The sequence below is a fragment of the Electrophorus electricus genome, chromosome 20 (genome assembly GCF_041902795.1).
Source record: "Electrophorus electricus isolate QZ-2024a chromosome 20, ASM4190279v1, whole genome shotgun sequence".
Classification (NCBI taxonomy): Eukaryota; Metazoa; Chordata; class Actinopteri; order Gymnotiformes; family Gymnotidae; genus Electrophorus; species Electrophorus electricus.
Window position 1 is genome coordinate 9,275,689 of NC_137516.1, and position 23,164 is coordinate 9,298,852.

Sequence of the window (23,164 nt, forward strand, 5' to 3'; positions counted from 1 at the left end):
TCTTGTTATGTAATACTTGAACACAATGAATGCATTTGCTGGACGTGCTAGTGTTCAGAGTGGACTTGGACCAGAAAGTCTAGAAAGAACTACTTCAAGGAAGCCTGGCTTCAAATGGTGGGATCAGTATTTGATGTTAAAATGGCTGTGGAGTAAATCACACAAACAGCATTTTTTAAAATCCACAACAGAAATTAAAAAAAATAAATTATTGGACTATTGCAAGATAAAGAAAAAAATGATTTTAATAGTTTTGAAAGAATTATATACAGAATTATATATTAAATCACAAAAGAGACAGTTTATCTTCCCACCATGTGCCTAATTGTGCAAGCTCACATATGTAAACTGCTGTGATCATTTGCATGATTAGCATATTCTTTACAAAGAGTAGTGGACAAATATGCATGGTGATGCTCATAAAGCTTTTAAATACATATGAAGTAAAATGCCAAGCTCCTCGCATATACTGTACCACTTAGCATCCATAAAACTGTGCAAATACCAGTGAACAACTTTAACCAATTTTCAAAATTCAGCCTGGCAAACACTCAATTTAATAGACTATTAACAATGTTAGGATTGGTGGAGTTTTAAAGTAGGCAGACCACCCTAACTATTCAGTAGGCCTTGTTTTGCAGCATCCAAAAAGAAAAGAAAAGAAAAATAAAATCAAATCACAGTATTCAAATTCATTGTAACAGAATATAGCCAACCAACAATTAATACAATTAATGATGGTTTCCATACAATCACAAGGAACTCATGTAAACAGATTTCTGTTTGACCATGATGCTAGACTATAGAAATTCTGCATTTGCAGTTATCTTGATTAAAAAAAAAAAAAAAAAAAAAAAAGATTTAAAGTACATTTCTAAATCTGTAGGGGGGGGCAAAGAATAAAAAAAGAAAGACTGCCTTTGATGTAGCCTAATCAAACAGAAAATATTATATCTATATAAAATCAAATTGTATACTGTAGATTATACATTCCACACACATTAAAAAAAAACAAAAAACAAAAAACAAACAAAAAAAAAACAACAAACAATCTGATCTAGGTCACTAGACTTGGCTATATATTTTTAAATCTATTACAATGATTTCCTACAAATATCAAGGTCCTTAACTGCTGCATTGGTATAGTGCTCCATAACCCAAGTGAAACACAAAGCTTTACCCTGATCCATTAATTTATATGAATTGCAGTTCCTGTATACATATAGCAGTCAGTATTTATGGACATCACGAAAGATTTGAGGGGCAAAAATCGCAAGTAATACATTTCTATAGAGGAAAGGTTTTAGTAATGGCTAACTAAACCTATACTGGGAAAATGGACTTTTGCTCTTGGTGTGCATTATGGCTTAGACAGAGTATAGAGTATAACTGCATCACATTAATAACTGGCCATCAGCAAAAAGTAAGCATCATTCATATCATAAGGAAAAAGATCAAAAGATGCAGGGATAAAGATAGAAAAACAGAAGGCATTACAATTTAGAATCCCTTTTAATAGGATGAGGAGGTAGACTGGCCATTCCATGTGTATATTTTGGACAAAAGTTAGCACTGCACCTTTGGTGTTTTCCATTTTTAAGCATTCTAATTTTCAATAAATGCAAGCAATGACTGGTCAACAGAATACAAACAGATCTAAAACTGAAAATGTATTCTACATGAAATGATCTACAAATGTTGCGGAGCCTCCAAATCAAGACAGAAAATTATAAAGAAACCTCATATTATGGAAATATCAACTACTATTTACCCTAAAATAATAGTTTTCTTCACCAGGGCAGACATTTATTTTAACTTGGAACTTATTCAGAAAATATTTTGAAATAGTTAGATTGAATGCACACTTCCTTTTTTGGGGGGGGGGGGGGGGGGGTTATATGCTTGTTTTCATCATATATCAGAGTTCCTAACTGAACAAAGTGTCAAATTATCTATCTATTTATTATTAATACACAATGTTACACACATCTGTTCAAAATCAGTAAAGGGAGATGATTTGGGTCACAGTTTTGTTATACATACCATTATAAGCTGTACTGACAGCATTTTAATTGCTATAAATACAACTGACACCAATTGGGGCAGACAAAATAAGAAATGTCTGAATATGGAAACTAAAACTAACTACAATAATGCTGTACAAAACTAAAATTTGCAAGGCACTGTTTTAGAATTAAACATGAAATATACTGACCAACTGTTAACAGAAGTTAAGCACGTTCATCAGTTTCAGTCTGTTTCCAAACTATTGCCTTAAATTGCAATTCTTTATCTCCAGAGTATGTATTTTCTTCTTATATCATTGTTCAATGGCCAATCCAAAACACTGTGCTTAACAAATGATAAAAAAAAAAGTTTATATACAGGCAGAAAATAATAAATACACATTTATTTTATATAAATATGTGGGCCCGTATTTCCAAATTGTTCATGAGAAAAAAAGGTTTAAAGAAACTATGACAGAACAAGGTCAACTCCAGCTTTCATTCATTTTACAAGATGCCCTGTGTAATGAGAATAGCTATTGTAAGTACTGCGGTAGCATAATTTATTTGACAACAAAATCTTAGTGATGATGCTTTGGTTATATCTATGACTGTATAATGATAGTGGATTTTAAATTAGGAAAGACTGAAAAATCACATGTGTCTTTCATTCTTTTCTAAACCTCCTATATTAACTTGATTAAATGATCACAACAAGGAAGCCTGGTCCCTTTTTTAGTTTACTGAGATTTTTAAATAACCAAGCTACCTCTTGACCATTAAAAAAAAACCCCTCATTCTAAACCCCAGCACCAATCATACTAATAAGAGATGTGGTCAAAAATCGGTTTTAAGGTCAGTATAAGGAGTTTCCATAGTAAAACATATCTGTTTTACCCACGCAATTGTACACACTTTCTATTTTATTGATTGTTATGTTAAACATATTTCTGGCTCTATTTACACCTATACAGGTTTGATTAGGCAATGTGAATCAGTGCCTTGCTGTGTGGGCTCAGTGAAGGAGTGAGCAGTTGGTTGGGATGTATCATCTTTTACTCTCATTCCCTTCCTACAGTCTGCCCATACAGGTGGCTGTTCTGCTTCACTTGCGATCATCAATGGTTTTAATGAATTCCACAGCGGCCGTGAACTGCATCCACCAATAACACTCCTCCCCGCTCAGCCGGCTGGCATAGAAATTATTGATGTACTGAATGGTGGACAGAAGGCAGGGCGGATTTGCCTGGAGGGGGAGGGGGAGAGAGGAGTTCACATTGGAGAACCACACATGCATGCATGACACACTTCCAATCTGACAGACACAGATATATACACATTAAAACTATTCAAACATGCACCATTCAAAGATTTTGGAGACACAGTGAACACTAAGCAAACCCAAAAACTGACACTTTCTTGGAAATGGGGAACTTGTGTGGTAGTAGTTTGTTTCTGCTGTATTCTAGTGTTTCATGCTACCTCAAAAACACTGACTGAACAATGCTTCAAAAAGGACTTTAAGTCATATTTAAGGTCTTGACAAAGACAAGGGACAAAATGCCAAATTATAGGAGGCAAAGTTAGAAGCCAGATGCTTAGTGCCAGGGCCTGAAGGGACTGGGCCAATATGTAATACATCCTGTATACATATCTGTACATAAACAGTTTTAGGGGCACAAGTTTTAAATTTTTCCTAGAATGTAATATTCAAGGGAATAATAGTAACAAAATGTGTGTGTGGCAGGTTTTCACACAGTGCCTTGGGGCATGTAGGACATATTCCAGTGTGTACTCTGATTATTATAATAAAGTTGGTCAAAAACAGTCAATATACTGGATGCTGTCTTCAGTCATGTACATAATGTGTTTGGTTTAGCTCACCCTGATGAGGACAAAAACAAGCACAGGCACAAAGTCATCAGCTCCAGGCACAGCATCTTCATTGGCTAGGCTGAGCAGATTCATGATGGTGGAGCACATGCGTAGGATGCACTGAACTTTGTCCCGCGGAGTTTTGTATGCACTGATCGTCCTGATTTCTGCCTGCGCGGAGGGCCATGGAGCCTCCTTCAGATACACCTACACAAAGGCAGGTCCCCACATGCACACATTCAAAGGGACACTTACTTTGGCTCTTATACTTGACTCCTTCAGTAGTTATTACACAAAAAACAAACAAATGAACAACTGTTGCCTAGTATGGTCTGAAGTAACTGTCCGAATACTTTTGTGCTCTTTAGAGAAAATATAATGTGTGGAGTTACTAAAGGCAGTTACCTCTGGGATTTGCAGGGCCTTGTGGTTAGCAGTAACTACTTTGGCCAGGCGATTAATGTGCTCTTGCAAGACCCTGGAGACGAGGTGATCACATAAACAAAAAAGATGGGAAAATCTCAAAGCCTTTCTTTTAGTTACACAGGTGAGAAAGAGATGTGAGAGATGTATATAAAAAGACAGAAAGGTAGCTGTTATGTTCCCTCACTGGTCTCTGAGAATGTCTCCATCCTGATTGGGGTAGAAGGCTAGTTTGAAGATGCGGTTCATGACGCTGCGCTCAATGGCCATCTGGGCATCCTGGAGCTGCTCCTCACTGGCATACTGCCAGATGGCATCATGCGCCATGGTGCCGTAGAGGGAACGCAGGAAATCCTCCACTGCTGCAGTCTTGTCATCAGCTGCTGTGCAGCCCTGAAATGCTGCCAACGCAGCCATAAAAAGACCAACAGAGGTATCTATTGCTACTGAGTAGATTTAAGGATAATAATCACGATGATTATAGGAGCCAACATACAAGATACGGAATATAACTGATGTGGACAAATAAATATCCTCTACATGAAAGGATTATAATGTCAAAAGTACACAGTACCGGGCTCATGCACAGTCATGAGAAGAACTGTTCTCTTGTTAATGAAGAGTCAAGAGTCAAGTACACAAATACACTGTGTGCACAATTATTAGGCAAGTTGTATTTTTGAGGATTAATTTTATTATTGAACAACTACAGGGCTCTCAGTCAATCCAAAATGTTAAGAAACCTCAAACCTGAATATTTAAGAAAGTGAAAGTGAGGTTTTGGCTTTCTTAGGACAATATCTGTCTGCTTAATTTTTGGGCAACTATTACTGTGCAGAATTATTATGCAACTAAATGAAAAATGGAAAATTTCCCATCTCACTTGTTTATTTTCATTTGTTAAAGTGGGAAGAATAAACAAACAATTCAAAATTTACAAATAAACATTTCTAACATTTAAAAATAAATAAATAAATCAGTGATCAATATAGTCACCCTTCTTTTCAGTAACTGTCATAAGCCTTCCATTCATGGAGTCTGTCAGTTTCTTAATCTGCTGATGATCAACTTTTTGTACAGCAACATCCACAGCCTCTCAGACACTGTTCAGCGAGCTGTACCGTTTTCCATCACCATAAATCTCCCATTTAAGAAGTGTCTACAAGTTCTCAATAGGGTTTAGGTGAGGGGAGGAAGGGGGCCATGTCATTATTCTTTCATCTTTATGGCCTTTACTGGCTAGCCACGCGGTGGAGTACTTTGATTGTCCTGCATAAAAAACATTGTCTTCTTGAAAGATTCAGACTTTTTCCTGTACCACTGTTGGAAGAAAGTGTCTTCTCATCTTTAATAATACCAGCCCATAGCAGTAAGCCACCTCCACCTTGCTGGTGTGCTAGTGGAAGCGGAGCTCTGTGCCCATTACTGATCCAGTCACGGGCCCATACATCTGGTCTCATCAATCAATAAAACTGAACACCTTGTATTTCTGGGCACTCCAGGTAGGTTGCAGTTCTGGAATATGACAGCACTGGAGGATAATGGGTTCCTGGTTGCTTCACATTTGATTCTTTTCAAATCTTTGTCAGTTAATTTGCATCTTTTTTTCTCTCAACATGTTTCTTGCTACCCTGTTGACTATTTGCAACAAAACATTTGATCATGCCCCAATATCTTAGCTATTTTAAGAGTGTTGCATCCCTCTGAAAGACTTTTTACTATTTCTGACTTTTCAGAGTCAGTTAAATTTCTTTTTTGGACCATTTTGCCTGAGGAAAAGAAGCTGCCAAATAAAGACTACACTCTCCCTCATTACACAAATACACATCACCTGATATGCTTAAATTCAAAAAGCATTCAAGCTTGAAGTTGTAAAATATGCATAAAAATGATGAAATGATCAAAATACTTTCTTGCCTAATAATTGCGCACATAGTGTACACATGCCTATCCCTATACCCAAAGGCATACCTCTAATGAAGTCCTGCATCTTGGACTCCATGTGTTCTAGAAGCAGTCGGACACAGACAGTGGTGAAGTAGCGGTTGGCCACTTCTTTATCTCTAAGTACCCTCTGCAGCAGCCTCTCCAGATGAGCCTGAGATGTCTGTAGCCCCTGACGACACCGGGTCAGGTAGGCTATGTACGGAGCACGCTTCCTACCAGATACATTTCATTACATAACTCATCTGAACACCAATACACTTAAAAGAAAAATAGCTACATGCCTACAAATGTAATCATATGTCTAATGCTATGGTACATACTCAGTTAAAGCTGTTAACAGGTTTGTTTGCTCTCTCTCTGTGTGTGTGTGTGTGTGTGTGTGTGTGTGTGTGTGTGTGTACGTACCTGTAGTCCTCAGCGATGGCAGTGAGGAGTTTTCTGCAGGTGCGGGGGTCGAGGCGGCTTACGCAGCGCATGGTCTCCTGGATCTGAGCCATCTGGTTCTTATCCTGCAGGTTAATGGCCTCTGCCAGCTGCACCTTCAGAAAGCACACAATCTCATTGTCTGATGAGAGAGAGAGAGAGAGAAGAGGGGGGGTGGAGGGGTGAAGAAAAGCAATGAGATCTTTCAGTGGACTTCAGGCTTGCACTTATTTGTAATTAAAAAATCTAATCAGATTGGTTGTATATCCCTTTTTTAATTATTTATTATTCATGAAGGCATGGCTCCCAGTTATTATATAAATACATAAAGTTTTATAATTGGGGTGAAAAACTGCATGTTTTCTTGGCAATCTTTCTCATTTTTCAGGGGAACAAAATGAAGATACAGTATAAGACTGCATGTGACATGAGTCAACTTAAAAACACCTAACTGGAGTGTGAGTGTGTATTATGTATACCCTCAGGGTCTGTGTTGTCAGGTAGGCCATTCCTTGTAGTTGCAGGGGGCATAATAGGAAAAACGACAGAGTCTGCAGAGCACAGAGCCAGTCGTAATTTCTTTTTAGCATCACTGCAGGTTGTCGAAAACCAGAAAAGAGAGAAAGAAGAAGAAAGAAGAATTTTATTAGCCATGGCTAGTCACTAAACAAAAAGTTTGAAAGAGAATCCAGAAACAGCAGTTTTTAAATGGCACAACTTAGTCTATCTTATACATAAAGGTATGTAAGGTGTTAATTACCATCCTGATTCCTAATCTGCAGAGTGGGTGTGTGTGTGAGATATATATATATATATATGTGTGTGTGTGTGTGTGTGTGTGTGTGTGTGTGTGTGTGTGTGGGTGTGGGTGTGCGTGCGCGCATGTGCTGCCGGGACCTGAAAGAGAACTTGTTATCCTGAGGCTGTGCTGTCTGACTGGCAGAGTCTGGCAGGTCATCTGTAGATATGTTCTGCAAGCCTTCTTCTCTAGGAGAGTCGTGTTCACTTTCACCCTCTCTACAGGCTTCTACACATTCATAGATCACACATACAGCACAGTGGTTAAGGATTTGATTAAAGACCATGCGTCTAACACTGCTAAAGGAAACACTTACTAAAGAAGATTTTTTTTTATTACACACACACACACACACACACACACACACACACACACAGTCAAAATGACCTGGAACCTTGTAAAGTTGCACAAAAACTGCCATGATTTGTGTGTGTAAGTTTTACAGTTAGATGATCTTACCAGAAACATCATAGGCCGCTGCTGCTCCTCCATCACTTGGGCTGGTTCTCTTTATGTTCCTGTATTTGTCCAGTATGTCCTCTGCTGCCTGAGCTTGACAGTTCTGCCTAGGTAATGAAGGCTCATCGGAAATGCCTATAATACACACGCGCACACACACGCACATGTACCCATGCACGCATGGACACACACACGATCATAATGCTAAATTAATTGATTATACAATTAATTTATATGATTAATGATAAATACTAATAATGACAAAAGTCACATTTAAGTGAATGTTATATGTGTTAAAGGTTAGTGTTGAGGTGAATGTTCACTACTGAAAAAAAAAAAATCACAAACTTGCAGAGAATCTTATAATTCAGAAATGTAGTATCATTACTTGTATGTTATACATCTATATATCCAAGTGCTATGTACATGTTTGGGTACTGAGTAAGAATTGGTACATCTATAGAAATTCTAGAGGGTTATTTGCCATACTACTGGCACCAAGTAACCACAACCAACTGTTTGTGCCAGCATCCATTATTTAGGCATCTATACTCATTAGGGTCTATGTGTCTTAACTGCTCTGAAATACATTACCGCTCTGAAGGCTATATGTTTGGGAAGATACACAAATTCATGCTCATACACAAGCGACCATCATTTTTTCCAGCTTATCCAGTAATAGGTAATCAATTAAGACCAAGTCTTTATTTCATATCTACATATAACCAATAAGATGATCAAATAAAATAAATGAAATAAAGATCACTTTAAAAATATTTACTCTCAAAGTGAAGAACCATTTCTATTGGTTCACAACAATGTTTTAGTAAAGATGTTTACTTAAAGAGGATCATATATATATATATATAAAAAACACTTTTCTCAGCTGCCTCAAATGCTTTGTTGGAATTCAAACCCTCTCCCTTTGTTACAAGTTGATATAATCTCATAACACAATCCTTACTGCCCGTTTTGGTTTACACAGAATAGGCTATCTGACCAATTAAGGCAGACTGGGCTCATTGGGAGGCGGGGCTTAATGACACTGGAGCTCTAATGGAGTGTTTTAGACAGAGGGTGAATAGAGGTATACAGTATAAGAAAAATAATGTGTTTTTGAAACACTAAATCATGTAACTCTATTCTACCAGACCCTCATAACAGCACAATGGCTCAAACAAAACAAAAAGCAACAGGTTTTATTGGCAGGAGATATGGCAGCACAGACTTTCAAACTTGTGTCGGTGCTGGTTTTTGTGGTTTACCCAAGACATTTTATGTGTTCACACTGATACCAGGGGGAAATCTGGGTTTACAAGTACAGGGATGCTGTCATCATAATTCCTGTAGTGTATTTCCACTTGTCTAGGTAACAGAAGTTCCCTCTCAAATTTTAGTTTGATTACATCACAACAACAACAACAACAACAACTATATCTTAACACAATGTTAAACCTGAATTGAGGATAGTTCCCCCTTTAGTCTGGTGCCGGAGCATCATTCTCGTTAACTCACTGTTAAAATCTGCAGTAGCTGATTAGCTACTTTTGGATTTCCTACTTAAAGCTGTGGTTGACTGGAAAATATTCATGGAATGTATCCTTGTATCTGTTGGTGTGAAGAAGTAGGATGGAGGCCAAGATATTGGCAACACAGAGAGAAGAGAACCAGCTATCAGAACTGCAGAAAGGCATATGGAAGGTACCTGAGAAGTACAAGCTATCCATACATGAGATCTTGAAGACTGCCAAGCAAAGATTAACAGCTCTGGCTGCCCACCTGAAGAGGCACACAAGAGAAGTAGAAGACAGGAGAATAAACTAGATGTTGTCTCATGAGCCATCCAAAGTGTACTACTGATGGCAGGGTAACAGCATGAAAACAGACCCACCAAAGCTGGAGATTGAACAATACTGGAAAAGCATATGGGAGGATTCATCATCACACAACAAAAATGCTTAGTGGTTACTGAACCTGAGACCAGATCACAGCAACCTCTCTGAACAGGATCCAGTAACCATCACTCTTGCAGAGGTCCAAGAAAGGATCTCGAGTAAGAAGAACTGCACAGCTCCAGAAAGGGGCAATTCCAACCAACTGCCAGCCAATAACCTGCATCTGCACAAAATGGAAGACCATATCAGGCATCATTCTGGCTAAGATGAGTAGGAACGTGGCTCAGTACATGAGCGAGGCCTAGAAAAGCACTGGCAAGAACACCAGAGATGCCAAGTACAAGCTTCTGGTGGATAAAACAGTTATTCAAGACTGTAAGATCAGACAGACCAATTTGTGCACTGCCTGGATTGAATACAAGAAAGCCTATGATTCAGTGCACCCAACCCAACACAAGGATCCTGGAATACTTGAGGTTGTATAACATCAACAGGACTCCAAGAGCTCTCATCAAGATCTCAGTCGGGATGTGGAAAACAACCCTAGAGGTCAACATCGGAACAAAAGCATGAGTCACAATCAATTGCAGGATTTACCAAGATGCCCTGTCCCTGCTTCTGTTCTGCATAGGGCTGAACCCCCTCAGTGAAATCATCACCACGAGTAGCTACGAATACCAGCTATGGGATGAAACAACCATCAGGCACCTCCTGTGCATGGATGGCATCAAGCTGTATGCTAGACGTGAACAAGCCATCAAATCACTAATCCAGGATCTCACCAGGATATAGAGCAACAACATCGGAATGTCATTCGGACTGGATAAGTATGGTCGGAAGGAGAGGGAAGGTAGCTAGACCTGAAGGGATTGTGCTACCAGAAGGTAACACAGCATAGTTGAAAGCAGCAAAAAGTACCTTGGAATCCCACAGGCAAATGGGAATCATGAAAAGGGCACAAGGAAAGCAGCCAATGCCAAATACCTACAAAGAGTGAGGCAAGTCTTGAGAAGTCAGCTAAATGGGAGGAACAAGATCTGGGCTATCAGATGAATCATCTGTTATGATGAATCAGTAACAACCTTCAAATAATTAATATTTCTTAACTTTGTTATTTTTTAAATTAAAAAAATATATAGATTCTCATGGTTGCCCGTTTCATACAGAAATTTGAATGCACTGATGGCACTCATGGAAGTGACCCTTAAAATGAATGACAATATCGATGGGTATGTTTAATGTTATCAAACATATTATGGAATACTCTAAAAAAATGATGGAGGCTTTCATGGTATTTTATAGAGGATTATTTATATTTTGTTCTTTTTGTTCTTTCCCATCCTTCTTGCTCACTACTTAAGTGATATGCAATTGTTTCAATTTACTATTTCTAATTAATTCAGATTTTTACTAACTGAAGACAATTCTATGTATTGTGTTACAAGAATTGACATTTAGTTAATGCTGACCTAAAAGGCGTATTCTTTATTTAGATGAGTGCAAGGACAAAATTGTAGCAAATACTGAACAGCCTAGGAAGAGGGAATGAACAAAGTGGTCTAAGATGGAGGAGGTGGCTATAATTAAAAATTTCAAGGCTCATGTAACGAAAAGAAAACTGTCCATGATGGCAGAGTATCTGCAGTGCAAGACTGCTGAAGATCCTCTACTGGTAAGCCACACTGAAAAAAATATAGGAGATTTTATGAACAGCTTAATAAGGAAAACCCAGTGTCACTGTGAACGTTTTCAGTGCTAGACAAAAGACATCAACAGCTCATTGTTTTCTTTGCTAACTATTTGGTGCTTTGAATAATCAAAAGTTTAACTTCCTGCAGTTTAATAACTGCCATCGTAGGTGGAAGATTCTCAAAAATGTCCTCACATGTTACCATAAAGTCAGGTTGTTATGTTAATAGTTCATGCTGTATGGAAGAAATCGTAAACCATGATTCAACTGGTGAAGCCCTCTTAATACTTAAAAACCTGTGTGTGTGCGAGAGAGAGAGACACAGATGGGATAAAGAGGAATAGACCTTGATGGACCCTCTCTGCTCCTAGTTCATCCTTCTCATGCTTGTCTCGTTTTCGGAATGCCGCGATTGGTGCTGCAGAGGGAACATAATCAGTCAGCTCACAAAATCCCCAACACATTGCATCCTTACAAATAAAGCATGCTTTACACACAACACTAAACGTTCACATTCAAAAAGTAAAAGATTGTTTTACCTAGCTGACTTCACTAACTGTTTTTATCTGCTGGTTTGAGTTGTCAGTCAGTCATGCTACCTGCTATACTCTAAGGAAAGTCAATGTGTTCATTCAAGACACTGAAGAGCTGAACAACAAACAATAAACATTAGCCTGCTGTGGAAAAACAGCAAGACATATATTCGCAACATACAAGTGCAAAACAAACAAACAAACAAACAAACAAACAAAAAATCCCATTTTTGCTCTTATTAGACGTTTTCTAAATGTCTCAGCAATTACTGATTTGATCTAAAATACTTTGGCAATAAAAGAAGTGATGTGTCTTTTCTCCGTTCCTCCAAAGTGCAAACAAAAAATCTGCATGAATGAAGATGTGAAGCTTCACTGAGGTATATTACAGCTCTAACCATCACACATTGGGACAACATGGGAATCTACAAGAGCTAGAATGGGACTACTGTATATGAAAAACTGTTTTTCATAGCCTCTGTGTTACAGCACTAGCACAAGATGCTAGGTTACCTGGAATTTCACTCTCTGCAGTCCAATAGAGCACTGTGTGAGGAACACAAAGAGTAGCAGATACATCGGGTTTCATAGACAAACAATCTTTGCCTTACCATACTAAGTATTGATCACTAATGAACGCAAGAAACTATTCGTCACTTGGGAGGAACACTAGCCAAATATAGAGACTGCATGTATGCAGGTGTGCCTAAAAATCAAGTGATAATAGGGAAAACCAGCAAAACTGAACCATTTCAGTCATAATCATGGGAAAATAACTGCTCAAATGGAAAATGTTTTGAAAAATTGACAATGTCAAAAAAAATGTAATGTATTTTTAAATACATTTTAAAACTTGCAAATTAGGGCCTAAAATTCTCAAATAATGAAATACAATAGTTCCCTTTAAAAGTGCAAAAGCATACATGAAAATGCAATAGTCTTTCAAATAAAACTAAAACAAAAGCTAATGTGAAATTTACATATAATTCACACATTTAAATACAGCAAGTTTTTAAATGGTCTCAACCCAATCTTTAAGGGCTGTTATCAAATGTCACCTTTAGGAATGGCTGGAACAAAGCGTTTCTTCCACCAGGGTCTGTTCCTGTCAGACTTCTCATCATCACTGTCCTTCCTTTCTTCAGACTGAACGAACACACACACACACACACACACACACACACACACACACACACACACACACACACACACACACACACACACACACACACACATACACATACACACACACACATACACACACACACACACACACATACACACATATATACATGTGCAATGACATTACCATTCACACATTACAGATAATGCTATGTCTGAGGTAAACTGTTCACAGCTTCATCTGAACAAATTTCTCTTCATTTTAAAGAGGCCAAAACAAGACATAATATGAGACTGAATATGAAACACTTTTTAGGATGGAAAAAAAACCCATCTTGAAACCATCTGTGCACACCTCTACTTTGAGTGAGTCTTTGCTTGGGGAAGCTGTCTGTCCTGTGGAGAAGACCCCTGTCTGATCCCTCTCCTCCATCATGGTCCTGCGGTTCAGGCCCGGATCACTGTTGGGTCTGCGTCCTGCAGACACCACATCCGTACTGCGGCTCCTGACCAGACGCTCAGGGTACGAATGTCTCTGTTTGGCATGCTCAAGCTCAGCCTGGGTTAGGCAGTGGGGGGTGAAGAGCGATGGGCGTGGATCATGAGGCCCTATAGCACAAGCCTCTGGGATCGGGGGGTCTGGGGGAGGGTGAGGGGGTCTGGCATAGTGTACTTTGGGTCGAACAATAGTGCCAGTGCATGAGCCTGTGAGTGAGAAAGAGGGAAAATTATTTTCTTTTTTAAAGTTCATCTTGGGCATAAATGTTTACTGTCTATTTTAGTAATATTCATTAGAAAATTTACAGCAAAGAGAGTCAGGTCATTTCACTCTGTATTTATGGGATTTTCCTGTGAATACATGTGCTCTTCTGTTTGTGCCCTCATTTCCATTCATGGTTTTCATACATACATACGCACACACACACGCACGCACGCGCACAAGCACACATGTACAAAGTGAGCACAAGTGTTTGAGAGAGCTGTCAGAAAGACAGACCCCAGGTGAAAGTAGGCCACCTGTTTCAAGGGTACAACATTTCTACAGAGTGCTTTCCAATGGCAGCACTGAGCCACAACCTCAGTGGAGACAGGCGACTGTGCCAAAACACCTGCAGTGAGGTCTAGCAACCTGTCATCCCCTTCACCTTGTCTTACACACACACGTACGCACAAACACACACACGCACACACATCAACACAAGCAAGCATGCATGCAAGCACACATCCACAGTCTTTTTAGCTCAGCCAAAATACATTTCATTTAGCATGTTTAGCATGTTTCCAAGGTAACAATGGAACAAAAGACACATTTTAACACAATTTACAAGGATATATTAGATAATGAAGGACAACCCGCAGGTTGTAAATATTCCTGAGGCTGCCAATACTTCCTGAGATTGCTGCTAATAAGTATTTTAGTTGGATTCCAGAATTAATCTTAAGAGGGAAGGAGAAGCTTGCTATGTTCATTCATGCCATTTCCCTTGCACTAATGCTGAGATCCCGTTCATTGCTATGTTCATTCATGCCGTTTCCCCTGCACGCATGCTGAGGTCTTTGCATTTGGTAAAGGGTAGTGGCACTCATTTCGGGTATTACACATATAAGCAATTAGAATATTACCCATGAGAGCAGGCTGGCATTTCACTTTACCTTCTCCAGAGGAGAGTGGATCGAACATGGCCAACAGAGTGTCAGCTTGAGCAGGTGCACAGGACAGAGCATGCATTCCTGGAGAAATGCAGGAAGGGGTGGAGGAAAAAGGGGGAAAGGTGTTAACCCCACACCACAGATCCCCTGGATTCCTTCCAGACAGGATGACCATTCATCTTGTGAAGGCATTCTACAGAGCTAGTGCATTGTCTCATTACTACTGTGGTCCCAGCACACAAAGGTTTATTCAATTTATTCAAAATGGATACATTTGCTATTTTCACATACATCATTCCTGTTTAATCATCACTTATAGATATACATAACACAGCCCCACTGATACCTTCAGTATTTCAGAAACTTTATCTTCAGTGTGAAGCTACATAGGAGTACACACACAGTCCAACTGGGCAACCATTCAAGGCTCTAAAATGTCCTATGCCAAAGAAAAGGTCACTTCAAGTGTAAGAGCAGAGAGATGTCCAAGTGTAATGGGTGTGTCAAAAGAACAATGGAGGGCTACAATTGGCATATTTTTTCAGCCTGGTGCTACAGAAATATTTAGACCGGCTGAAATCATGATCCGGCATGGTATGTAGAAAGGTGGACTGCGTTTGGCGGTGGTGGCAGGCCTGCTCTTGATTCTAGTGGCCGATGGTGAGCTGAACTCTGGTCCTGTGTGAAGAAGTGATTTGGGAATGATGCCAAAAATGGACAGAGATGGACATGGCAAATAATGTTAGCAGGATCACAGGTGACTGACAGTCAATACATGCACAGATTGGGTCACTACTAAGAGATGTTATAGATCTATGGGAACTGGTTGAAAATTGTATGGATATGGTGGAAAGACGAACGTGAAAATAATTGCAAGAGCAATGTTAAAGCACTGAAAATTAGAGTAGATAAGATAAAGCTGTCTTCAGTGGTGAAAGTGGGAGAAAGTGTTGCTCAACACCCTTCCTCGGCAAAACTAGGACAGAGAGTTACCAATTGAACATGCACAACACGGACTGAAAGTTAGGGGAAGGCCATAAACAGTGGTGATCCGTTTGACCAAGTGGAAGGACAAGCAGAAGGTGCTTGAGCAGACAAGAATGGAGATGTGTGAGACAGTTGTTCATATGCAGGCCAGCCATCAGAGGCAATTAAATGTGTGAACGTCACTTTGTTTTGACAAGCTGTTTGTGAAGGGCAAACCATTCATTTATGACTCTGAATCTAACACAGTGATTGCGTTAGAGCCTACTAGTAAAGGATCATTGAATGCTGCTATGAGGTAAGACTGTGGTCCATATCGTCAAGGAACATTCAAAGACTTAAAACCAATATGCATAACAGTGAGTTCATAGACAGTGTTGGCAAAGTCCATTATATGAGAGAAGATGAGAAACATTATTATATGACTATTCTCTACCAAGATTTACATTTTAAAAAAATCTAAAACGATCTCTCTACCATAACATTTACACCGATTTCATAAATAGTGTGAGCATGCACTGAAACAAGCATCTTGTATACATTATGGATTGCAGAGAAAATGATCATTTTTGTCATTGTGATGCACCATTATTGATTTTTTTAATTTCCTTTTTATATATTGTGTTTATACATGTATTATGTGAAATACTTAAAACTCTGTTACAGATATGTTTGTATAGAGAACATGGAGCATATACTTTTGGTTACATATATGGCTGTATACAGAAATGTATGTTTTATATTTTTGAAAATAAATTGATTGAACAGAAAAGGTCACAAACCTTGTTGTCTTCTCATAATTTAAGGTCTATATTTGCATTAAAAAATGTAAATGATTGAAACAACAAATTAAATGAGATATAGTCTTCTGTTACTCAAAACATATAAACACAAAATATGTTGAATATGTTTGAGCCCTGTAAGGAGCTACAGTGGAGAGAGAGATTGTTTATATTAAATCTACTAGTAAGGTGTTACTATTCATGATTGTAACTCATTAAACCTATTTTTTTTTTTTAAAGTTATATAAAGGTGCGAGTAAGGCTCTACCAAAATAACAGCCATGAAAATTGTATATATAAAACAACCTTTCCCATGAAATGCATGAAATTTGGAGAAATCTTTTTTTAAATCTGTTACATGCCTTAACTGGACAGCACAGATCTAAATGCCAGAGCTCTTAACTTTTTTTCCTCATCAAGAACAATCCGTGATTAACTACCTAAAAGTAGTAATGTTATGCCTTTTTGTACCTGCACAAGTTCTCCTTTTGATATCTGATAAGGATTTAAATTGAATTAACTCTGGTATTTTTTTTTTTAAACATTTCGTTGAAATTACAACATTTTCATTTACTTCAGTTAGCTGATGTGTTTATCCAAAGCAACTTACAATTATGACTGAACATAACATAGCAACTGAGGATTAAGTGCCTTGCGCAGGGGCCCAACAGTGGCAACTTGGCAGTGGTGGGGCTTGGCAACCTACTGATTACAAGTCAAGTACCTTAACCACTGAGCTACCACTGCCCCTTTACAAACATTGCTTTTATGTTTTGTACATTGTTTGAGGCTCCAGTATCTTGCTAACCTAACTTTAGCATGGCACTGCCATTAATGCTAAGACACAGAGAAAGTCATGTCAAAACCCAGACAGGTTTTACATCTCGGTAAAACAGAATGAAGCCTAACCCAGTCTCCTGATATTCTGTTCTTACCACTCAGCCCAAAATGTAGGCTATTATCTTAGCAAGGCAGGCTAGTCTGGCAAGGCCAAATTACTTGCCAAGTTAATTAGATAAATTTTATTTAAGAAATGCCAAGAAATGCAGCAATTGTGTTCTAAAATCCATGAAATCCATAATTACTAAAAAATAAATAAATAAACCTAGGTCTAGACACTAACCACTTTTTCCTGTGAATTTAGTATTTAGAGATAGATGAGAGAATAAATGCTATATCTTGGGCACTGATAAATCCAGTTTTAGTCTGTGTATGTTAGGAGAATATGATATGGTCAGAGTACTATACTTTGATTCATATTTTGTTATACCTTGTTATTTGTTATTGCCTTGCAACATACAACTGAACATCCTTACAGCATAAAAACCGGTGAACCCTCAAAGTTGTAACATTGCTAAAAACAATGACAAGCAGCATGTTGAATTAAGTGAATGCCATTTTTCATCAAAACAGATATATTTTGATATATGTATTTGGATTGGTCAGAATGCTCACAACATACCATCAAAAATTATTTCTTAGAAGGCTCATTTACTTTTTGTATATCTCTGCCATATCAGTTGTATACAGTTGTAAACAACTGTATACTGTGCTGCCCATGTGTGTGTGTGCGTGCATGTGTATGTACCATGTGTAGACTCATCTCCATCAGGACTTGTCACCGAGTCTTTGCCTCCAAAGTCTGAGCTACATTCTGAACGCAGGTCTTCTATCTTGTTTGGAATGTCTTCAGATGTTGCGCTGATGCCTGCATAAGCAAAAACAACATCCAACAAAGTGGCTTTCATAAATGGCAACGTGTAGTACTTGTAATCATCAAGCCTTCACATCCCAGGCACAGACCCTGCCTGGCTAGCATACTGAAAGTATATTGCAGTCCCAAAAGAACAGTTTCAGGAAATGTCAGCAACAGTTTTTACCCCTGAGCTGCCAAGTGATTAATGATTCATACCTCACTTCTGGACTAAGTGAACTGCCATTTGTCATTCGGTTACTAAGTGAACTGCTGTACATGTATACTTCACTCTTTAATACACACTGTACTGCCTTTGTGTGATTTTATGATCCATCAATGACAAAGAACAAGTCGACCAAACATGCTACTGAAGCTAGTAATGAAAAGAAGCTAGTAGCCACCAATTAGCATGATATAATTGCATTATGCTTACAATGCACTTTTATCAGTTGGTAACAAAATATTTCCCAGTCAACTATTTAAGTGCACCAAACTGGCTTCATTCAATGTGCATCTTACTTTGACCTGTACCGTCACTATACTGAATGCTTAAAACATGCATACTATATACTGTACCACAACACTGTTTAAAAAACTTCTCATGGTACTCTATATATTACACATTGCACAATCTGAAATGTAGCCATTTTAAAATAATATGCTGATGGATATATGCCAACATTACATATTACATTACACATGCATCAGTGTTTCACGTTGTTCTACTAAAACAATAAACTAAACAACAAAAAATTGCTAAATGATTTGATACAGATTCTTATCTACAAGCCAAATCTAAGATGATTAATCAGGTACTTGTCAACTGATACATATGAATAATCGAATTTGTATTTACTTTTCAGCTTTAGCACAAATATGAATGAATGAAAGTATTTTACTCCTAGCCAAAGTCATCAGAGGGTGAGAAAGAGAGCATGACATGCGCATGAGAGAGTGGTCTTCATGTTTAACAGCCCATCTCTCCTCAAGGAAAAGTACAATCACACCATCAGTCCCTTGGATATGAAAAGAGGGTACAAGGGAACCTGAAAAAACCTTGAGGGAGTCTCACAATGGGTGAATAAGGGACAGAAATGGCAAGAATGAACAAGAAGAAAGAGAAGGCCATCCATCTGCTAAGTCCTTGGGGAAAGCTTCATGAGCGCAACCTGTGAGTGCTACTGCACTAGACCATTTGTCTTCATTTTCATTAATATGTCTGAGCTGGAGAGCCCCAAAATAAAGCTGAAAAGGTAGAACAGTGGCACTTAACTCTACGGTGAGAGAGGAAGTCTAGAAACTTTAAGCTGCCATCAGGTGTTTGTGTGTGTCTTTTTCCATTTTATATATTCTTTAGTCAAAAAATATATATATGAAACATGCTATGGAAACTGGCTTGGCTTATTGATTAAGCTGTTGGGAAGGAGGAGATTGAGGGAAAAGAAAGTGAGTGAGAGAGTGTGCGTGTGTGTATGTGTGTGTGTGTATACCTGAGACCACGCTTAGCCCTGGGGTGCTGGGTCGGGAGCTGACCTCTCTGACTTCAGTGTCATCTGAAGTGCTGCCAACCCCTGAGCAGCTCTCCAACTCCTGCAAACGCTCCTCTTGCTTTAAATCTGCAGTTTCTATCAAACACATCACACACAATAAAAGTATTTCATTCAAAGTCAGCAGCTGGTCTGCCTTAATGTGTTAAGGTGTTTTTTTTGTTTGTTGTTTGTTAGTTTAGCTTTCTACTGTCAGTCATCTCCAATTCCACCAAACTAAATAATTAATTCTTCCCCCATTGCATGACACCATCAAGCCTGCAGGGTGAAGGCTAGCATGTACTTCTCCCAAAAAAGGTTGCCGCTATATCATTGAGCAGCTCAAAATGCTTGAAGGATAGTGCCAAAGCCCCAAAATACAAACCCCCCCCCCCCCCAAACACACACAGAGTATTGTATCTATAAACAAATAAAGTACACTGAATTATTATAGCAAAGCTTTGCAGTTTGCCTGTTTATGTAGGTGAAATCCTCAAAATTATCTCAGGGTGTGCTGGACACTCATCAGTTGGGGCTCTACTGGCAGTTTATGTTTCTGCCATATGGGGTTTACTGAACCATGATATAACCTACATATCATGAAAAAGCAATATTAGATTGTGCTTCATTAGACTGTGATTCATTATAATCAAATAGTATTATGTATGACATCCGATGCCAAATTTATTTGGTCAGTGAGCAGTATAAATATATTTAAGAGGTAAAAGCTCCTCAGTGCACAATACATGTCATGCTGAAACAAAATGAATCGCACTCTCCAGACAGGATTAGTTTTCTGGACATATGCCCATAAAGTAATTTTACCACAAGACCTCTGTAATGTTTATGACCATACTGCACAGAATAAGAACTCTTGGTGTAAATTACAGATATTGGAGTGGAAACTAGATTTACACATCACCATTAAACTAAAAAAGTGGCCTTGCCTCTGCAATGCTCATACACTTAGATATTAATACCATACACAGTGTATAATATGTATGTGTGTGTGTGTGTGTGTGTGTATATATATATATATATATATATATATATATATATATATATATATATATATATATATATATATATATATATATATATATATATATCTGTGTGTGTGTGTGTGTGTGTGTGTGTGTATATGATTCTGTGACCTGGTTTATCAGAAAACCTTACTTATATGTGAAAAATGCCTCGTGCCAGTAAGAATGGCTGTGTCACTGTTGTGGCTATTTCTCAGGTGATACTGTAGTGTGCATATCAATGACTTCAAATTTGTGTTTTACTTGTGTACTCACCTGAATCACTGGGTAGGACCTCCACACTCCAAGCCTCACTTGTGGTCTCAGAGATTGTTGAGCCATAGGGGTCTAGAAGAACACAGCCAGGCCCTGGCAAGCACAATAGGTTCCCCAGCATGTTCTCCACCGCTGCCCCTTATTAGAAAAAGTTCACATAAACATGGGTATGTATAGTGAGCAAAGTCAATATGACTTTAAAAAGATTTATCCTTTGTTGAATGACTCACAAATTAAATACTTGTTCTTTGTACGCTTACAAAACAGTAACACATTATAACTAAAACCATCCAAAAACGTATTAAAATGAAAGCATATATTTAAAAAAGGAATAGTCAAACATGTTGCTGATTCTACCAAAGGGCTTCTTTTTGAGATGTTATGCTGATTTTAATTTTTTCAGAATAACAGCAGCTATTTTAGAGGACTCCACATATTAAAAGTAAAGAATACTCTATGGGCATGACAGTGGTTTCCAAAGAACTTTTAAATCTTTAAATCTAACTTTTCGAATCTGTGGAATGGCACAAAACAGAAGATTTGTATAAATAGATTTCAACAGCTTTTACTTCAAGACATTGGAGCAGAATAAAGACCATCAAGAAAATGCAGAAGAAATATGGCACCACCCACATTAGGCCACCCCTACAAACTGGACAATCAAACAAGAAGGAAGAAGTGGATCACAGAAACCTAACAAGAGGTTAATGTCAACATTTAAAAGAGCTATAACCCTTAATTGCAAAGAGCAGACATTAGACTCCAATTTCATGTCTGTAGCGGGGCATTATAGCCACCTAATGTTGCATTTTACCCGATTTTGTACGATGCACCGACATTTATTGCCCTTTTTAATTTGGTGGACAGAAATAAATGTGCCTGCGACAAGATGAATGGAGTAGTACAACATAGGGCTACACTACACAGCAAACCAGTATTAAAATGAATACTTCTAAGATGCAGTGGCATGACATCAATTTTGCCATACTGTGATAAGACCAAAACTAACGAATCAGAAACAGCCCCATTCAAGGCGACAAAAACAACAACATGAATAGCTGCAGCTTGCAAACAAACAGAAAAGCCCTTTACTGTCATATGTAATTAGAAACTAAACAAAAAGAATGTATGCATTTAAACCTTACATTTAGCTAGCTGTAATAATGGTGCAAGCAGAACGCTACTTTGCTTCCACTTAAACCCTCCATTTGCACACTTGGAACTTAGCTTCAAAGTTTCCAAGCATAGCCACTCACATAGGGTCCAGGCCACTCACTTCACTAATAATAAACCATAGATCTTTAACAACCAACTACCTTGCAAGTACTTCACAGTGGTTATTAGGCAGACAGCTCTCTTCATCTGTGTTTTGCTGAATTAAGGCCATGACAACTACAGAAAGTTCACCCCCCACCCGGTCACTTTTAAACCACCAACCTGCCAACATGCTGCCAATCACTCCCTAAATCGTGAAATCTATACTGGCTTCCCAGTGACTACGGCCATATCCAGCCACACTGGAACTGCTAATATGTGTTTAGTAACACCAGTTCCATATGGACTTTACACACTACATCAAGATAAACTGAATTATACACCTTATATTTACACACTGCGCTGTCCCCCGACAGCCAATCATTCCCTAAACCATAAAATCCACACTGACCTTCCCAGCAACTAAAGCTGTACCTAGTCCCACAGGCACTGTTAACGCATACTCAGGGAGACCAGTTCTATATAGATTTTCCACTCAATGCCACCAAACATTCCCCAACATGGCAGATCCATACTGGCCTCCCCAGTGACTAAGGTTGTAGGCAGCCTCACTGGCACCAATAATGCAGTGCCACTGGTTCCATCTGGATATACCATTCATGATATGACAAGGACATATGACAATCTACTCACATGTCCAGTCATCTTTGTACCTGGAAGACTGAAAAACTCTCTATGCTGCATCTCCCCAACTAGCCTTATCCGCAGGCCCTGACTAGCCCTTTCAACTACTTTTGATAACCTCTTCCACAGCTGCCCTTAGCATACAGCCTTTAACACC

At 38.5% G+C, this 23,164-nt stretch overlaps 1 protein-coding gene across 7 annotated transcripts in view; it reads right to left on the reverse strand.

Annotated features, from left to right (window-relative positions):
- Nucleotides 1-227: 227 nt before the first annotated feature.
- gapvd1 (GTPase activating protein and VPS9 domains 1) overlaps nt 228-23,164 on the reverse strand; it is a 65,517-nt gene continuing 42,580 nt past the window's right edge. For 5 of the 7 annotated variants that reach the window (XM_081703006.1, XM_035536126.2, XM_081703007.1 and 2 more), the window contains 17 exons: nt 21,109-21,246; nt 19,775-19,909; nt 18,177-18,296; nt 14,826-14,903; nt 13,528-13,877; nt 13,109-13,196; nt 12,564-12,596; nt 11,864-11,935; nt 7,933-8,067; nt 7,572-7,701; nt 7,154-7,266; nt 6,657-6,816; nt 6,276-6,463; nt 4,492-4,705; nt 4,287-4,359; nt 3,891-4,088; nt 228-3,252 (listed from right to left, as the gene is read on the reverse strand). In XM_081703006.1, the coding sequence (XP_081559132.1) occupies nt 3,112-3,252; nt 3,891-4,088; nt 4,287-4,359; nt 4,492-4,705; nt 6,276-6,463; nt 6,657-6,816; nt 7,154-7,266; nt 7,572-7,701; nt 7,933-8,067; nt 11,864-11,935; nt 12,564-12,596; nt 13,109-13,196; nt 13,528-13,877; nt 14,826-14,903; nt 18,177-18,296; nt 19,775-19,909; nt 21,109-21,246 (2,366 nt within the window). In that variant the 3' untranslated portion in view covers nt 228-3,111. The remainder of the gene's footprint in view (nt 3,253-3,890; nt 4,089-4,286; nt 4,360-4,491; nt 4,706-6,275; nt 6,464-6,656; nt 6,817-7,153; nt 7,267-7,571; nt 7,702-7,932; nt 8,068-11,863; nt 11,936-12,563; nt 12,597-13,108; nt 13,197-13,527; nt 13,878-14,825; nt 14,904-18,176; nt 18,297-19,774; nt 19,910-21,108; nt 21,247-23,164) is intronic. The other 2 variants (XM_081703009.1, XM_035536127.2) reach the window with 2 other exon arrangements.